This window comes from Lissotriton vulgaris, chromosome 12 (assembly GCF_964263255.1).
Source record: "Lissotriton vulgaris chromosome 12, aLisVul1.2, whole genome shotgun sequence".
Lineage (NCBI taxonomy): Eukaryota > Metazoa > Chordata > Amphibia > Caudata > Salamandridae > Lissotriton > Lissotriton vulgaris.
Window position 1 is genome coordinate 744,748,148 of NC_141700.1, and position 15,492 is coordinate 744,763,639.

A 15,492-nucleotide genomic window follows, 5' to 3' on the forward strand; every position below is an offset into this window, starting at 1 on the left:
CCTTCTCACATGGAGTTAGTATTTTTGTGCCACGTTTGCTCGCTGTGGCCGCTCTTAAATTATCATAGCGGCGCGCAAATGTAAATATTTGCCCGTTGGCATAATCATCTCTGTCTCTCTTGAATTTATGAATTTTTCTGGCCTTAATTTTTTCCTCCTCCTTCGCCAATCTTGTTACCATGTCATCCCTTAATTTTATTGTCTCTGGGGTCTCTTTTCCACCTATTTGTGTCTTAATTGATTCCTCAAGTGCATCTATTTTCTTCTGTAACTCTTTCCCGTCTATCTCTGCATACTGGACCAAAATCTGCATTAGTCGACGGGGCGAGTCAAGATTGCACTCACCCCATGCCACAATCATAAGGGGATTTGGCGACTCATAGTTGGGGGCCAGCATTATGCGTAGTCCTCAAGGAACTCTCCCAACATCCAGATATCTTTTTAACGAACGTTCCTCCCACCATTTGGATTGTTCATTACGTTTGACTTTTCCAGCTCCTTAAAGGCCGTTCTGATGTTGCTGGGCTCTGCTACGCTTGGCTCCCCTCCAGTTCCTTTGTTAGCATTCGTTTCGTTCTCTATCTCCTCAGAGAACATTTCCTGTGCAGCGAGCTCACGGGCTCTTTGTGCATCGCCTGACATTGCTGTTTATTAGGGCTCTACTGCTTTGTGCTCACTTAACACACGGAAGCCAACTTGTTGCTCCAGTCTTCGGCGGCTTACTGCCCACCTCGATTGACCTCTCTTGGCATCGTGTGCACACCTCCCCTCTCCAATCAGCCACACATGTACGCCTGTAGCACTCTTACCGCGGCTGCAGAGTTCGTATTCGCGCGTTCTCGGTCCCTTCGCCTGCTTTTTCAAAAACGGCGTCCCAGGCTCCTTCTCACTCGCGCTCCGATCCTGCAGACCGCTAGTCGCTGGCTTCTTCCGGGTGTTACAACCTCGTTGGCGGCTGATTGGATGGCTTCACTCCTTCCCTTAAATGGGAATCCAAAGGCACCCCCGGGGTCCCCACCAAAGCTCCACCAGCCGGCAGAGAGTGACAGAGACTGGAAGCACGGTAGACTGCTTGCCGTGAAGCCTTCTTGCAGAGGAGGGGGTCCAACACCGGCAGCAGTCAGATGCCGGTAATTATCTGCAATACCTCGCAGCGCTCACCACTCAGGTGAAAAACAAGGCATGGACCACTTTGTTGTAGCATACAATTTATTTGCCCAAACAGCTAGTCATGACGCGTTTCGGCCGTCCCTGCGGCCTTGGTCACATGACAATGCAATATGCTCAGCCCCTTTTAAAGTGCAAGTGCATCACATGTCCAAATGGAAATAGACAAAATACTTTATATATACTGCGGAGCAACTTAGATGCCTGTCTGAAACTATAAGAAGAAAAGGACTGGCCAGCTAGAAACCTGGCCTGCATCAAGAGGATTGCACTCTGAATGACTGCACATGCTGCACACTTTGGAAATACAACCCTAAGGACTTTGTCTTGCTTTAAAAAGTCACGGAGTGGACTCCCTGAAAGCAACTGGTTAACAGAGCTTGATCTGCATCATCTCCAGCCAGAAGAAACCAGCTGACAACCTTTAGATGGACTTTAAAGGATTTAGGCAGGTACATTGTGAGAGACTGTGAGATGCTGGCCTGGTATGTGATGTACAATCATGTAAGTAGACACCCTGCACCAGTCCAGACAACCCTTATGGTGATTTAGGAGGTCTTAGACAACCTTAGAAAGCTCTCTAAGTGGTAGCTGTGGAGAGCAGCCTTCAGGCTTAGTCCATAAGGAGTGTATATCAGCTTGTTTTCCTAGAATGCAATCTTATAGCATAGAATAAGTGAAAAAGAACCACACGAGGTATTTTTAAAAATATGTATTTATTATACAATACTCTCTAGCACATACAAACCATATACTAAGAAAGGGGAAACAACCTTTACAACGCAACCTTTACATAGCAGTCATTACATCGCAACATCCTATACATAGCATGTCATTACAACGCAGCCATTACATTGCATGTCACTACAACGCATGTCATTACAATGCATGTTACTAAAACGCAGGCATTACATCGCAAGTCATTACAATGCATAGTACTCTTACACTATCCAACACTTACCCTACTGTTGCACTCACTGGAGTTAGAATAGTAATTGTTACCCCTACACTATACAACACTTACCCTACTGTTGCACTCACTGGAATTAGAATAGTAATTTTTACCCCTATACTATCCAACACTTACTCCACTGTTGCACTCACTGGAGTTAGAATAGTAATTATTACCCCTATACTATCCAACACTTACCTTAAATGCAAAGTAATGGTATGCATTGTAATGGTATGCATTGTAATGGTATGCATTGTAAAGGTATAATACGATGTAATGGAATGCGCTGTAAGGTAGTTTCTGAAAATGCGATGTTTTGGCATGCAATGTAAACGAATGCGTTGTAAAGGATGTTGCGATGTAAAAACTGCATTGCAAAAGCATGCATTGTAAATGTATGTGTTGTAACATCATACATTCCTAAGAAAGCAATATAAAAACCATGACTCGGGTCAAGACAATGTCAAGAGGTATTAGAAGTGCTGGGGACCCAAGGAACCACCCAAGGTAAGAGACTAGGAACCCCATGGAGAGCGTGGAACCACGACTGTGTGCTCCGTACAAGTCTACGGTTGGATTTTTAAAGCTTAAGGACCCTTCCCAGTGGGCCTTGAAGAAACCCTGTGGAAGACAGAAGGTTGGAGAGCCACCCCACCCGTGGAAACCCTAGTATCCATGTTACCTACACAGTGCATACGTGTAAAGTGGTGTCGGAAACAGCCGTCCACCCAATGGAGGACTTCAGGAAAGTGCTGCTGCTGAAGAAGAAGAAAGTGTCCGGTGGAACCTGAAGGTGGATTCTAGTTGAGAGGTACCTTCAAGCAGAGGGGACATAGTCTATGTCACTCAGGAGTGACCAGGAGACTTGGTAAACGAATGCCCTCCGATGTTGGGTGCCGCAGGAGAGATGACACTGACCTTGACTCTGCAGCTGTGGGGACCTGGTGACACTGAGGAAGACTAGGAGCCATACTCAAGCTGTCCCATGAAGGATGTTGAGTTCTGAGGGGTCTGTGTCTGGCGTGAGCACCAACAAGCCTTGGCATATGCAAGAGCTGAAGAAGGAGCAACATTGGGACCAGCAAGGGCCAGGGGACTCACCACAAGCAGGGGAGACAGGGCAGGCCCAGAGCAATCAGGGGAGTCCACAAGACTCACAGGCACGAGGCACTAGAGTCGCTAGAGGACCTCAAGCAGCTCACAAAAAGATGCAGGCCTTGATGCACATAATGTCGTGTGGCCCAAGATTCTTGTCACTGGAGATGCTTTAGGTTGGGGCTACTTGAAGCCCATAGATCTTCTTGGTAGGGAGCCAACAAGTCTTTGCAACTGCAAGTAGGCACGGTGCACAGGAGTTCGTTTATTGCAGCCCCCACAAGGGACACTGACCTCAAACTTGATGACAGGGCAGGGCAAACCTCAGGAGCTGTGTAAAAACCACCAGCTGTGTTGCAGAAACTTTCAGAGCCCGGAGGAGCTCAGGATCAGCAGACCGGATGACTTAGTTGCGGTGCCTGCGAATGCAGAGGAGTGGCTCCTTCACTCTAAGGGAGATTTCTTCAGGTGTCTTTGATGCCCACAGGCCTTGGAATGTTCCTGTATTGTACACAGGCACAGAGAATCTAGCAGACTGAAAGGAAGATGAAGTTGAGCCCAAACGAAGTCCAGCGAATAACAGAGCGCCCAGACGGTACAAGAAGTGGTGTCTGATCTGCATCGTATTCCACGACGAATCTAGGGACCTAAACCCAGTTAGGCCCTTGAGTCCCCTAGGGAAAGGTTTGGAGTTGAACGAGGCCTCATGCTGAGCCAAGCCACCGTTGTTGAACACAAAGTACACCCGATGAGGATACCTCACTCGATGTCGAGAGAAAAGGTCCAAAACAGTGACTAAGTCAAAATGTAAAAACTTGACCAGTCCCTACTGCTAAGTGTATCCAACACGCTCTATCGAGGTCAGCTTGAAACTCTTCCTTGTCCCGGTCAAGCACAAACAGATGTCAAAAGTGGAGTTTTTGGCTTTTAGGCTAGAAAAAGTATGTATTCTTTATCAAATTCATATTTCCTGTCAGTGACAACATTAAGTTGAGCCCCCTGCCTTGCACTGTTTATGACCCTATATATGACATCACTCATGACATGTTCTATGACACGACTCATGACATCTCAAATGACATCATTGATGGCACAACTGATGACATCATGCACACTTCGTTTTACGGCATATTGCTGTATAAATTACTATGGCATTTGAGGTCTGACAGTAAGTACAAAATATCTCAGGAGAAGATCAGACATCATTACTACCAACACAAAAACAACTCCCTTAGGTTTTGAAAACAATACATTACATTAATAATCAACCACAGATATGGGAAACCCTCATACAGCTGTTCAGAGAAAACTGAAATAGTGAATGTAATTTCCAAAACAAAATGCCCTACTACGAACAGACTGCCTTTGTATCAAAACCCTGATGCACACCAAACCTACTTTATAAATGAAGTTGATAGTAATAGATAACAGAGTACTGTAAACACTGCTTACTCTATGGTTTGCAACTAGTGAAACTCCCATGACAAATACATCACAAAGTATTCTATTGAGAACAATGCACATTATATGCAAGAGTTGTAGAAAAAGACACTAAATGCAAAAATAACAAAGACCAGAAGGTGCTAAATATCATACTACCTGCACCCTTCATAGTATGGAAAATATTTTACAGATAGTACATTGTGTGAAGCAAAACAAGCACAGGTACATCGGTTAGTACCTGGTGCACACACTCTTCTATGTTAAGTATAAATGATCATGCTGACACAATTTCATCTAATAACTCAAGGGAACTTACAACAGGTAGCATCTACTATGTAGAATATTTCTCCTGCTGGAAACTTTTTCTGCAGAACCACAAAGTGGTATGGAACTTGAATACAAACATGTTTGACATATTCAATGCCTCTACTCAGCGATGGTGCATTAGGAGCATATGCATTTTGTGACCACACCCATTAGCTGGACCAAGGCAGTACAAAATTAGGTAGAAAAGTATTATAGTAGATACCCACCACTATATAAACTGTAAAACAAACTAGCACACACATTGGATGATGTTGTCAGAGATGCCATCAGTGATGTCATTCATGATGTCATTTGAGATGTTATCTGTGATGTCATAAATGATGTCATAGATCTTGTCATGAGTAATGTCATTTGTGAGGTCATAAGCAGTGCAAGAAAGGTGTGCAAAATACAGTTAGCGCAGCTAACTAATACAGGGGAAATTCTGTGTATTTTTTAGTTCAAAATATTAATGTTGTGTTAGAAATTGGGGGCCTCTAGTTGGCAGATGAATGCACCTTGTCCACGTAGGGACCTTTCCTTCTAAGCACGGTTAAGGGGGATTACACTTCTAAAATAGCCCATGCTCACTGCCTTGGTAGCTTGCACGAGCAGTCAGGCTTATCTCAAAGGCAATGTGTAAAGCATTTGCACATAACACACAGTAATACAGTGAAAACACAACAGAAGGACACCACACCAGTTTTAGAAAAATAGTCAATTTTTATCTGAGTAGAACAAGATAAAAGTGATTGAAATCCAACATACAGTACTCAAAATATGAATATTGCAAAAACAGGCAAACAATACAGTTCCTTGAAGTTGATAGCTCCATGCAGGGCTACCATGGCGTTGTGAATAAACAAATCCAACAATTCAGCCCAACCACGACGTCTTGGGCCAGCTATGGTGTTGGGAAAACCCTCAAACTGAACCTTGGAAATGCAGGGCATCTTGGACCTTGGGATGAACTTCGAAGAGCCGGCATCATCATGCATTGGTCCCGGAGGTTGGTGTAAGAGTCGTTGGTCACATGCATTGCACATCAAACTCTGTGATGCTGAAGTCAGGAATGCCAGCGTCGGCAGGCATTGGGCTGTGTTGGGAAGTATAGTGGTCTGACATGCGGTGTCCTCAGGTTTTAGTGCAGGCAGCGGCTCAGGGACAGTGCCCAGCGGTGATGCTGGAACCAGGGCTGTGGTGCAAAGTGGGGTGGTGCTCATCGCGGTGTTGGCAGGCCACAGTGCAAGCAGCAGTGCCATCTTTGCTTGAAGCACACTCAATGGCCCAAGACTGCGTTGTGGTACAGGGCGGTGCATCGAACAACTTACAACTGGTGTACCCAGGCCACGTTGACGGCAGCGGCATCAATTCTGGTGTGGACAGTTGTCATCAGGGATATCAGGGCAGTGATGTGAAATGAGGTGGTGCGACATGCAGTGCCCTTAGGTCGTGGTGCAAGCAGGGGCTTGGTGGCGGCATCGCCATAGGTGAGACCAGGGTTGTGGGTGAAGTGGGGCGGTTCGTTCTGCGGTGCCAACAGGTCGCAAAGCCGGCAGCAGTGTCATTGATGGCATTGGGTTGCTTTTTCTTCTGTTGCAGCACAAAACACACTGTTCCCAGTGCTGGTAGCAGAAGATCTTGAAGTATTTACTGTTCCTGACAGTTGTTGAACAAGGGGCTAGCTCTACCTCAAGCCCTTGGAGAAACTCGGTCCTTTCACTGCTCAAGTCAGAAGCTGTCACTGCGGGCCAGCACAGAAAATCCCACAGTAAAGTGGTAGTTCCTCCTCACATCTTCTCCAGCTCTACGAGTTCTAAAGTTCTCGGGTCAGGGCCTCAATATTTATACTACTTTTCCCTTTTAGGTTTTAGGCAGCAAGTCTCTCTTGTCAGTAGAAACTAGTTCTGTCCTTCCTAGTCTAGTTTCACTACAGGAGGTGGAGACTCTAAATGCAGAAAAGTCTATTCAGCCGGGCTACAAGTAACCCAGGGAAAGCAGGACACCTCTCAAACCCTAGTAGCAAAATAAAGCACAAAGTTCCCCAGAAGGACTAAAAAGGAAGAGTGTGTATGTGTATAGAGAAAGCCAAGAGGGAAAGGAGAAAGGGAAATTTCCCTCTTGGGAACTAGAACCCTCACACACCCAGCAAGCTAGGTGTAATGCTTCATCATATGGGTCCTGCTCCTCGTCAGACTGGCGCTGCAATGTCTGACGGGCACCCGTGAAGGGGCTCTTTAGCGGAGATCTTTTGTTCCAGCCATATGGTGCATGCGTGTGAGAGGGCAGAAAAAGTGTGTAGTCGTGAGAAGGTGGTGGTGATTAAAAAAGGTAAGTCAGTCCACAAGGATTTTTAATAGCGTGGCTAACTCCCTTGGTTAAAAAAGTGGGAGGGAGATAGACGCTTCGGAAGTAAATGGCGAAGGTATCTGCAACCCTCTGTTTAAGTCGACATGTTTCTTGCTAATCTAGCAATTCCTCAGGACCTTGGTGTCTAGTACTACACAGTGAATTAAAAAACTTGTATACAACCTGGTCCTGCTTCAAGTGATGCAACCCTAAGAGTATTCCCAATGTGCCCCGCAGTCTGCTCCTGGGGGACCTGCACAGAGGAGTCAGGGACCCGAACGGCTTGCGGTCTCTGCCTGCAACACCTACCCCCACGTGGAATCCGTGGTGGATCCGGAGCGACCTCTCAAACCACCCTTGTCACTGTCTAGAATGAATGCACATCCCCAGCTCCTGTCACTCCAAAACTAGCACCAGAACTCAGAACTAGAACTCAGAATTGTTTTTGTTATAATTCTACAAATGGTGTTAAAAAGTTTGAGAAGTTCAAAAGGAAAACAAGAACAGTTTTTTTCAATGAAAATCCTGCAATTCAACTTTTTATATGACAATTTTACATCCATTTTTAAAAATGTCTTCCACAAAATGTTTTTGTGGAGAGAACGGTTAATGTTTAGATATAAGACACTACTTCCCAACTTTAAAAAGTACAAATGCTCTGCACACTGTGCAGTTCCTCTTGTGAAAAGAAAGAATTGCACACTACAACTCTAAAATGCAGCTATGTTATCCTAAATCTGTTTGATAGATCAATGATCAATGCAAGGTCTTACCTGGGTGTGCTTGTAGAGACTCAATATTCGTGACATGAGGATTGAAACTGTTGATGTAGCATCTCCTACAATGGCCATAGTTGGGCGATTCGTCCAGCACAAGTAGTTTGGTGTTGGTACTTCTTCCCCTGTCAGCATCCATAGTGTTCCCTCGAGGGATCGCTCTAAGACCATGCAGGAGTCATGGATCCGGAAGCCCAGGGTAATGTTGGGTAAGAGATTGGATTTCATGTTAACCTCCTCAATGGCAAAAGTCATGGCTTGGTACCATTGGAAAGATGTAGCCAGAAACCTGAAACATAAAGAGAAAAATGAGTAGTGCTTTGCCAACATTTTCCATGATTGTCAGACCATCTGATTCTTAATTTGGGAATGGGTGGCCTCTGTAAACTTAATAAGTCCAATATTGTTAGGCTAAAGCCCGCTTCATCGAGAATCTCTACCCATCCCTGGGTAGCTATAGATAAAGCCGCAGGATATCCCAGAGATATGTGTGTTACGTTCAAGCACTTTTAAAATAAAGAACACAGCTCAATAAAATTCCCAAAATAGTTCAGACCAATAGTGAAAATGTGAATGACAAAAGGACACTAAGATCATTACAATTGGTTAAAGAGAACCAGAGATATGAAGATTTACTTTTTTAAGGCAAAAAACACTTAGTAGAAGTAAAGCACCATTGAAAAAACACAGTTATTCACTGACTAGGACCTAGAAGGCATTTTAGGAAACTATAATGATGAGACAGATGTTACATTCACCCAATTGAGCATAGGACCCATGTCTGAGCATACCCGTCCCACTCGGGGTGACAAATGCAAAAAGAACAATTGATGGACAGAATGGAGAACAATGTCGTACATTCACCCCATTACAGAGATCTGGGCTTGAATCCATTGTTTTTTTGCTCACGATGCCATTCCAGTTTGGACCCAGCCATATGCAAATCAGTCTTAACCCTGTGCCCCTTGGGAACAGTCACACCCCGAACTGCCAGGCCAGTTTCTCACTGGACTGGAAACAAGCATCATAAAACCGGCTGCTTCTCCTGCCTTGCTTGCCCCCTCTGTCCGTCCTTACTTGCCCCTGTTGCTGCTTGTTATTGCTTAATATTATACAACACTGCTGATAAACCATACAGCAGGATTTCCTGAGCTTTAATTCACTACTCCACATGGTGTGCTCTAGTCAGTCATTCATAGCCCAGGGTCATTGCATTTCCCTTTCACGCTAGAGTTCCTCAGCAAAGGAAAAAAGTGATCTCACTGAACTCTGAGTGCTTGATACATGTCTCCTTTTTTTTCTTTCACAATCTGTAACTTGTGTACATGTTTTTTCACGAAGGTGCAATACAAACAGATTCCAAACTCTACATTGTGAACAATCCGGTGCTTAATTTGAGCGGGTGGTTTCCGGTGCCCAGCAACGGCATTTAATTTTCATCACAAGCACTAAATTGTTGAGACCAGCACTTTAACATTCTTCCACATAGTGGTGCTGTTTGACCAATTGTGAAATGAGCCAACAACAGTTGTTTATTACTTCAAAATACATTAGAAATGTCAGCTGTCTGCCGCCCAAGCCAGTCTTTGGCCTGGAATAGCCGGCATTGTCGCACTTGGAGAAGTGTGATGGTTAGTATTTGTGATGGTACTCTCACTGGCAGCTCTGGCCGGGGCAGTGGGTGGCGCAAGCTGCAGTGACCTCTTGACAAGAGTACTGGCACTTACTGTTTTACAAATTAAGCACTGGAACAATCTCAGACACTTAGAGGCCCATTAGGATCACGGGCAGATTGCCACCTCCCGCATGGCGGTGGCGATCCTCCCGTGATCCAACCCCACCCGCCACCTATTTCCCCCCGCCATATTAATCTGGCTGGGGGGACTGCGGTGGACGGAAAGACCGTCCGCCGCTTTTCTGCCCGGTCAACAAGTTGACCGGGTGGAAAAGAGTTTAATATGGTGGCGGAGTCTGTTAGACATCGCCAGGCATATTAACATGGGGGCGGAAACATGCCTTTCGGTGGCGGCATTGCCGCCACGGAAAGGAATGCGGGAATTGACTGCGGGCCTGCGCCACTGTGCCACTGTGGCGGGCGCATCCTAATTGCCTCCACTGGACCCCCGCCCTTATGGCGGGCGGTCCCTTTTATTATGAGGATGGCGGGCGGACAAAGTCAGCCCGCCATCCTAATGATGCCCTTAGTGAACGGAGGACACATCCCCCTGTGGCCAGCGGTTTAATTAACTTCTTCAAGATCCCAAGCCAGCGGTTTGGTTAACTTCCCTTTCAACCAGCTCTTGACCAATATTTGAGCTCCCTCCAGCGCTTCAGCTGCACATAATGGCCATATGTATCATCAAGCTGATTTGCGATTCTGAAATAGCGATTTTTTAGTAATCGCTATTTCAGAATCGCATGTATGTACAAATTCGCATTTTTTTGCGAATTCTTAGTATTCCTTAATTGCGATTCGAAAATTGTGAATCGCAATTAAGGAATACTTTCCCATTCATTTCTATGGGCCAGGAGGCCCATAGGAATGAATGGGAAGTTATTCTGAATTTGCAATTCGCAATTTGAGAATCGCAAATTGAGAATAATTTCAAGGGTGCAGGGGTGTCCAAAGGACACCCTGTTGCACCCCTGAAATAAGCATGGTTGAACATGTGGCGCACATACATGCCCTACGGGCATGTATGTGCATCACATGGCACTTTGAAAAATGCAACAATGTGCATTTTTCAAGAAATTCGCAACTTACCACCAACTTGAAGTTGGTGGTAATTTGCGATTCCTTAAGGGCATTTTGCTAATTTTTTGCTACATACATTGCATTTAAGGAATCGCAAAATTTGCGATTCCTTAAGGAAAATCTGCATTTTTTTTTGCTTCATACATTGCATATAAGGAATCGCAAAATTTGTGACTCCTTAAATGCAATTGCAAAATAAGGAATCACAAATTTTGCGATTCCTTGTTTTGCACCAGATTTTGCTTCAAACATACCATTTAGCAAATTCGCATTCACAAAGGCCGAAATTCGGCCTTTGCGAATGCGAATTTGCTTGATACATATGGCCCAATATGTTTGCCTTTCATTACCGTGTTAACGCGAGTTGATGGGCCTCCAGAATGCTCTACATGACCAAATGCGTGTATGGAAATGGCACTCAGATTTATCTCATGCTTATTATTATGCATTAAAGAAAACAATGCAACTCATGCAGAGTCAGCTGTCAAGGCATGTTCCGTTTGTTGTATGCCTCCTTTCCATGCCAGTCGCATCTGTAATGCCAGTTTTACTGTCACCATTATCCGTATTGTTGTTTTTCTCTTTCACCCGTCTACGCCCATCTGGTTCTTATCTGCCCCCGATTGTGTTTGCCTTTTACCCACCCATCTGCCTGCCTTTATTTACACCTATTGTTGTGTGAAGCACTTCTCCGACATGCCAAGCAAAGTTTACCCTGATGGTCAGATATAATCTGGCAGCAAAAGTATCCTGCAGAGACAGCTAGCTGTACAGGCACGCTCCCTATGTTGAGGTTCCGTGAGAATCGGAACGCCGTTTTGGGCTTGGTCGGATATGGATGAGTTTGGTATCTACGAACCGTAAATGACGAGATTAGTAGGTGTACGTGTTTTCGCTACACCACTTGGAAGAGTTCGTCTTATTTACGGGTTTTTCCATCTGAACCTTCGGGTTCCATTTTAGATACGGCATCAATTTTGTTTCTTGCCCTCACGTAGCCGGCGAACGGACAATGTTCGCTCGATGACCCTGGGATTCCCAAGCTCTTGCGGAAGATGCATATTCCTTTGAGTGTGCCTTTATGACTATGGGAATGACACGGCAAAAGCAGATGGCTCCGCTCGAGGCTCATCTTGCCGTGCCGGTCTATTGTTTCAGCCTTGCATACGTTAGGCTCGAATCCTTTGATCCTGTGATCACGCTTCCGATATTGCCCCCACACTCTTTTTAATCTGTTGTCTGTCTTTGTTTTCCTTGCACCTGTTCCTGTCCCTTCTCTTAGCTCGTTTACAACTGGAATGGAATGTGCCTAATGGTGGGATAGCGTGCTTTTACAGTTGGGAACCGACAATGTTTCTGTAATTATGTTCCGGGCTTCTGAAAACATGAATGCAATCCTTTTGAAGTTTACTGTGGGAACTGAGTTGTTACCTTTGTTCGTTATGTTGTGCAATGGCGAAAATGTGTATAAAAGGAGCGATCCACTTTTGCAATTCGAAGCAGACTCTCTGAACATACATTCTGTTGTACTTCTAGCGATTTCCGTGTCCCTGCAGTAAATAAACGCTGATCTTTGACGCCGAAGGAAGTGTCTCGTGTCTCTGTGATTTGTACGCCGGAACCGGTATATCCACGAAGGTTTCAGGTGTTGTCCCCTGGCACCGCTGGGCCTTAAATTAGCCCAGTCCTTCAATGTGTTATGCCTTCTTTTCATGTGCGTGGTTAAAACAACACTGAAATTCACAACAACAATAGCTCTCAGAGTGCTGAGACCTATTAGCTTTGCCAATGCTTGCAGTGCCCCCCAATCCTGAGCTGTTCAACCACTGCGACCCAATGCGGCTCTGCCAGTGCCCCTGAATTCTGATATGCTGAACCACTGCAAACCAAGAGCAACTTTACAAGTGTCCCTCAATCCTGATATGCTGAAACACTGTGACGAAGTACAGCTCTGCCAATGCCTCTCAACCTTGAGATGCTAAACCAATGCAACACATTTGCTGCTCTGCTAATGCCCCTCAATCCTGAGACACTGAACCAATGCGTCCCGAGTGCAACTCTGCCAATGCCCCTCAATCCCGAGATGTTGAACCACTGCGGCCCAATGCGGCTCTGCCAGTGTCACTCAATCCTGAGACGCTGAAACACTGTGACCCAATGCAGCTCTGCCAGAGCCCCTGAATTCTGATATGCTGAACCACTGCAAACCAAGAGCAACTTTACAAGTGGCCCACAATCCTGATATGCTGAACCACTACAACCCAATGAAGCATTGCCAGTGCCTCTCAGTCCAGAGATGCTGAACAACTGCGTCCCAAGTGCAGCTCTGCCAGTGTCTCTCAATCCTGAAACGCGGAAACACTGTGACACAATGCAGCTCAGCCAGTGCCCCTCAATCCTGAGATACTGAACCAATGCGTCCCAAGTGCAACTCTGCCAGTGCCCCTGAATCCCGAGATGTTGAACCTCTGCGGTCCAATGCAGCTCTTCCAGTGTCCCTCAATCCTGAGACGCTGAAACAGTGACCCAATGCAGCTCTGCAATCCTGAGATGTTCAACCACTGCAGCCCAAGAGCAACTCTGCCAGTGCCCCTCAATCCTGGGATGCTGAACCACTGTACAGACATGCAGCTCTGCCAGTGTCCATCATTCCTGAGATGTTGAAACAATGCAACCCGAGAGAAACTCTGCCAGCGTCCCTCAGTCCTGAGAAGGTGAACCACTGCGACCCAATGCAGCTCTGCTAGTGCCCCTGAATTCTGAGATGCTAAACCACTGCAAACCAAGTGCAACTCTGCCAGTGCCCCTCGATCCTGAGATTTTGAACAACTGTGACCCAATGCAGCTCTGCCAGTGACCCTCAATCCTGAGATGATGATCCACTGTGACCCAATGCAGCTCCAGCAGTGCCTCTCAATTCTGAGATGCTGAACCACTGCAACCCAATACAACTCTTCCAGTGTCCCTCAAACCTGAGATGTGGAACCACTGCGACCCAATTCAACTCTGCCAGTGCTCCTCATTCCGGAGATGCTGAACCACTGCGACCCAATGCAGCTCTGCCAGTGTCCCTCAATCCTGAGATGCTGATACCCTGCGACCCATAGCAGCTCTGCCATTGTACCTCAATTCTGAGATGCTGAACCACTGTGACCCAATGCAGCTCTACCACTGCCCCTCAATCCTGAGATGCTGATCCATTGCGACCTATTGTCGCTCTGACAGTGTACCTCAATTCTGAGGTGCTGAACAACTGAACCAGAGTGCAACTCTGCCAGTGTCCCTCAATCCTGAAACGCTGAAACACTGTGGCCCAATGCAGCTCTGCCAGTACATCTCAAACTTGAGATGCTGACCCACTGAACCCAAGTGCAACTCTTCCAGTGTCCCTCAATCCTGAGATGTGGAACCACTGCGACCCAATAACTCTGCCAGTGCTCCTCATTCCGGAGATGCTAAACCACTGCGACCCAATGCAGCTCTGCCAGTGTCCCTCAATCCTAACATGCTGAACCACTGTGACCCAATGCAGCTCTGCCAGTGCCCTCAATCCTGAGATGCTGATCCACTGCGACCCATTGCAGCTCTGCCAGTGTACCTCAATTCTGAGATGCTGACCAACTGAACCCAAGTGCAACTCTGCCAGTGCCCCTCAATTCTGAGATGCTGAACCACTGCGACCCTTTGCAGCTCTGCCAGTGTCCCTCAATTCTGAGATGCTGAACTACTGTGACACAATGCAGCTCTGCCAATGTCCCTCAATCCTGAGATGCTGAACCACTGTGCTCAAATGCAGTTCTGCCAGTGTCCCTCAATCCTGAGATGTTGAACTACTGCAACCCAAGTGCAACTGTGCCACTGCCCCTTAATCCTGAGATGCTGATTCACTGTGACCCAATGCAGCTCTGTCACTGTCCCTCAATTCTGAGATGCTGAACTACTGTGACCCAATGCAGCTTCAGCAGTGTCCCTCAATTCTGAGATGCCAAACTACTGCTACCCAATGCAGCTCTATCAGTACTCCTCAAACTTGAGATGCTGAACCACTGAACCCAAGTGCATCTCTGCCAGTTCCCCTCAATCCTGAGATGTGGAACCACTGCGACCCAATGCAGCTCTGCCAATGCCCCTCAATCCTGAGATGTTGAACTTCTGTGACCCAATGCAGCTCTGCCATTGCCCCTCAATCCTGAGATGCTGAACCAATGCGACCCAGGTGCAGCTCTGTCAGAGTCCCTCAATCCTAAGATTCCGAACCACTGCCGCCCAAGTGCAACTTGCCTGTGTCCCTCAATCCTGCAATGCTGAAACATTGCAGCCCAAGAGCAACTCTGCCAGCATCCCTCAATCCTGAGATGCTGAAACATTGCAGCCCAAGAGCAACTCTGCCAGCGTCCCTCAGTCCTCAGAAGGTGAACCACTGCGACCCAATGCAGCTCTGCTAGTGCCCCTGAATTCTGAGATGCTGACAAACTACATCCCAAGAGCAACTCTGGCAGTGTCCCTCAATTCTGAGATGCTGAATCAATGCAAACCAAGTGCAACTCTGCCAGTGCCCCTGAATCCTGAGTTTTTTAACAACAATTCGACCCAATGCAGCTCTGCCAGTGCCCCTCAATCCTATCACACTGAAGCACTGCATCCCAATG

The 15,492-nt window shown here is 46.4% G+C and overlaps 1 protein-coding gene across 1 annotated transcript in view; it reads right to left on the reverse strand.

The window, feature by feature from the left end:
• LOC147678543 (extracellular calcium-sensing receptor-like) overlaps positions 1 to 15,492 on the reverse strand; it is a 68,825-nt gene that overhangs the window by 43,244 nt on the left and 10,089 nt on the right. The window contains exon 2 of the mRNA XM_086946591.1: positions 8,086 to 8,377. Within this exon, the coding sequence (XP_086802717.1) occupies positions 8,086 to 8,377 (292 nt within the window). The remainder of the gene's footprint in view (positions 1 to 8,085; positions 8,378 to 15,492) is intronic.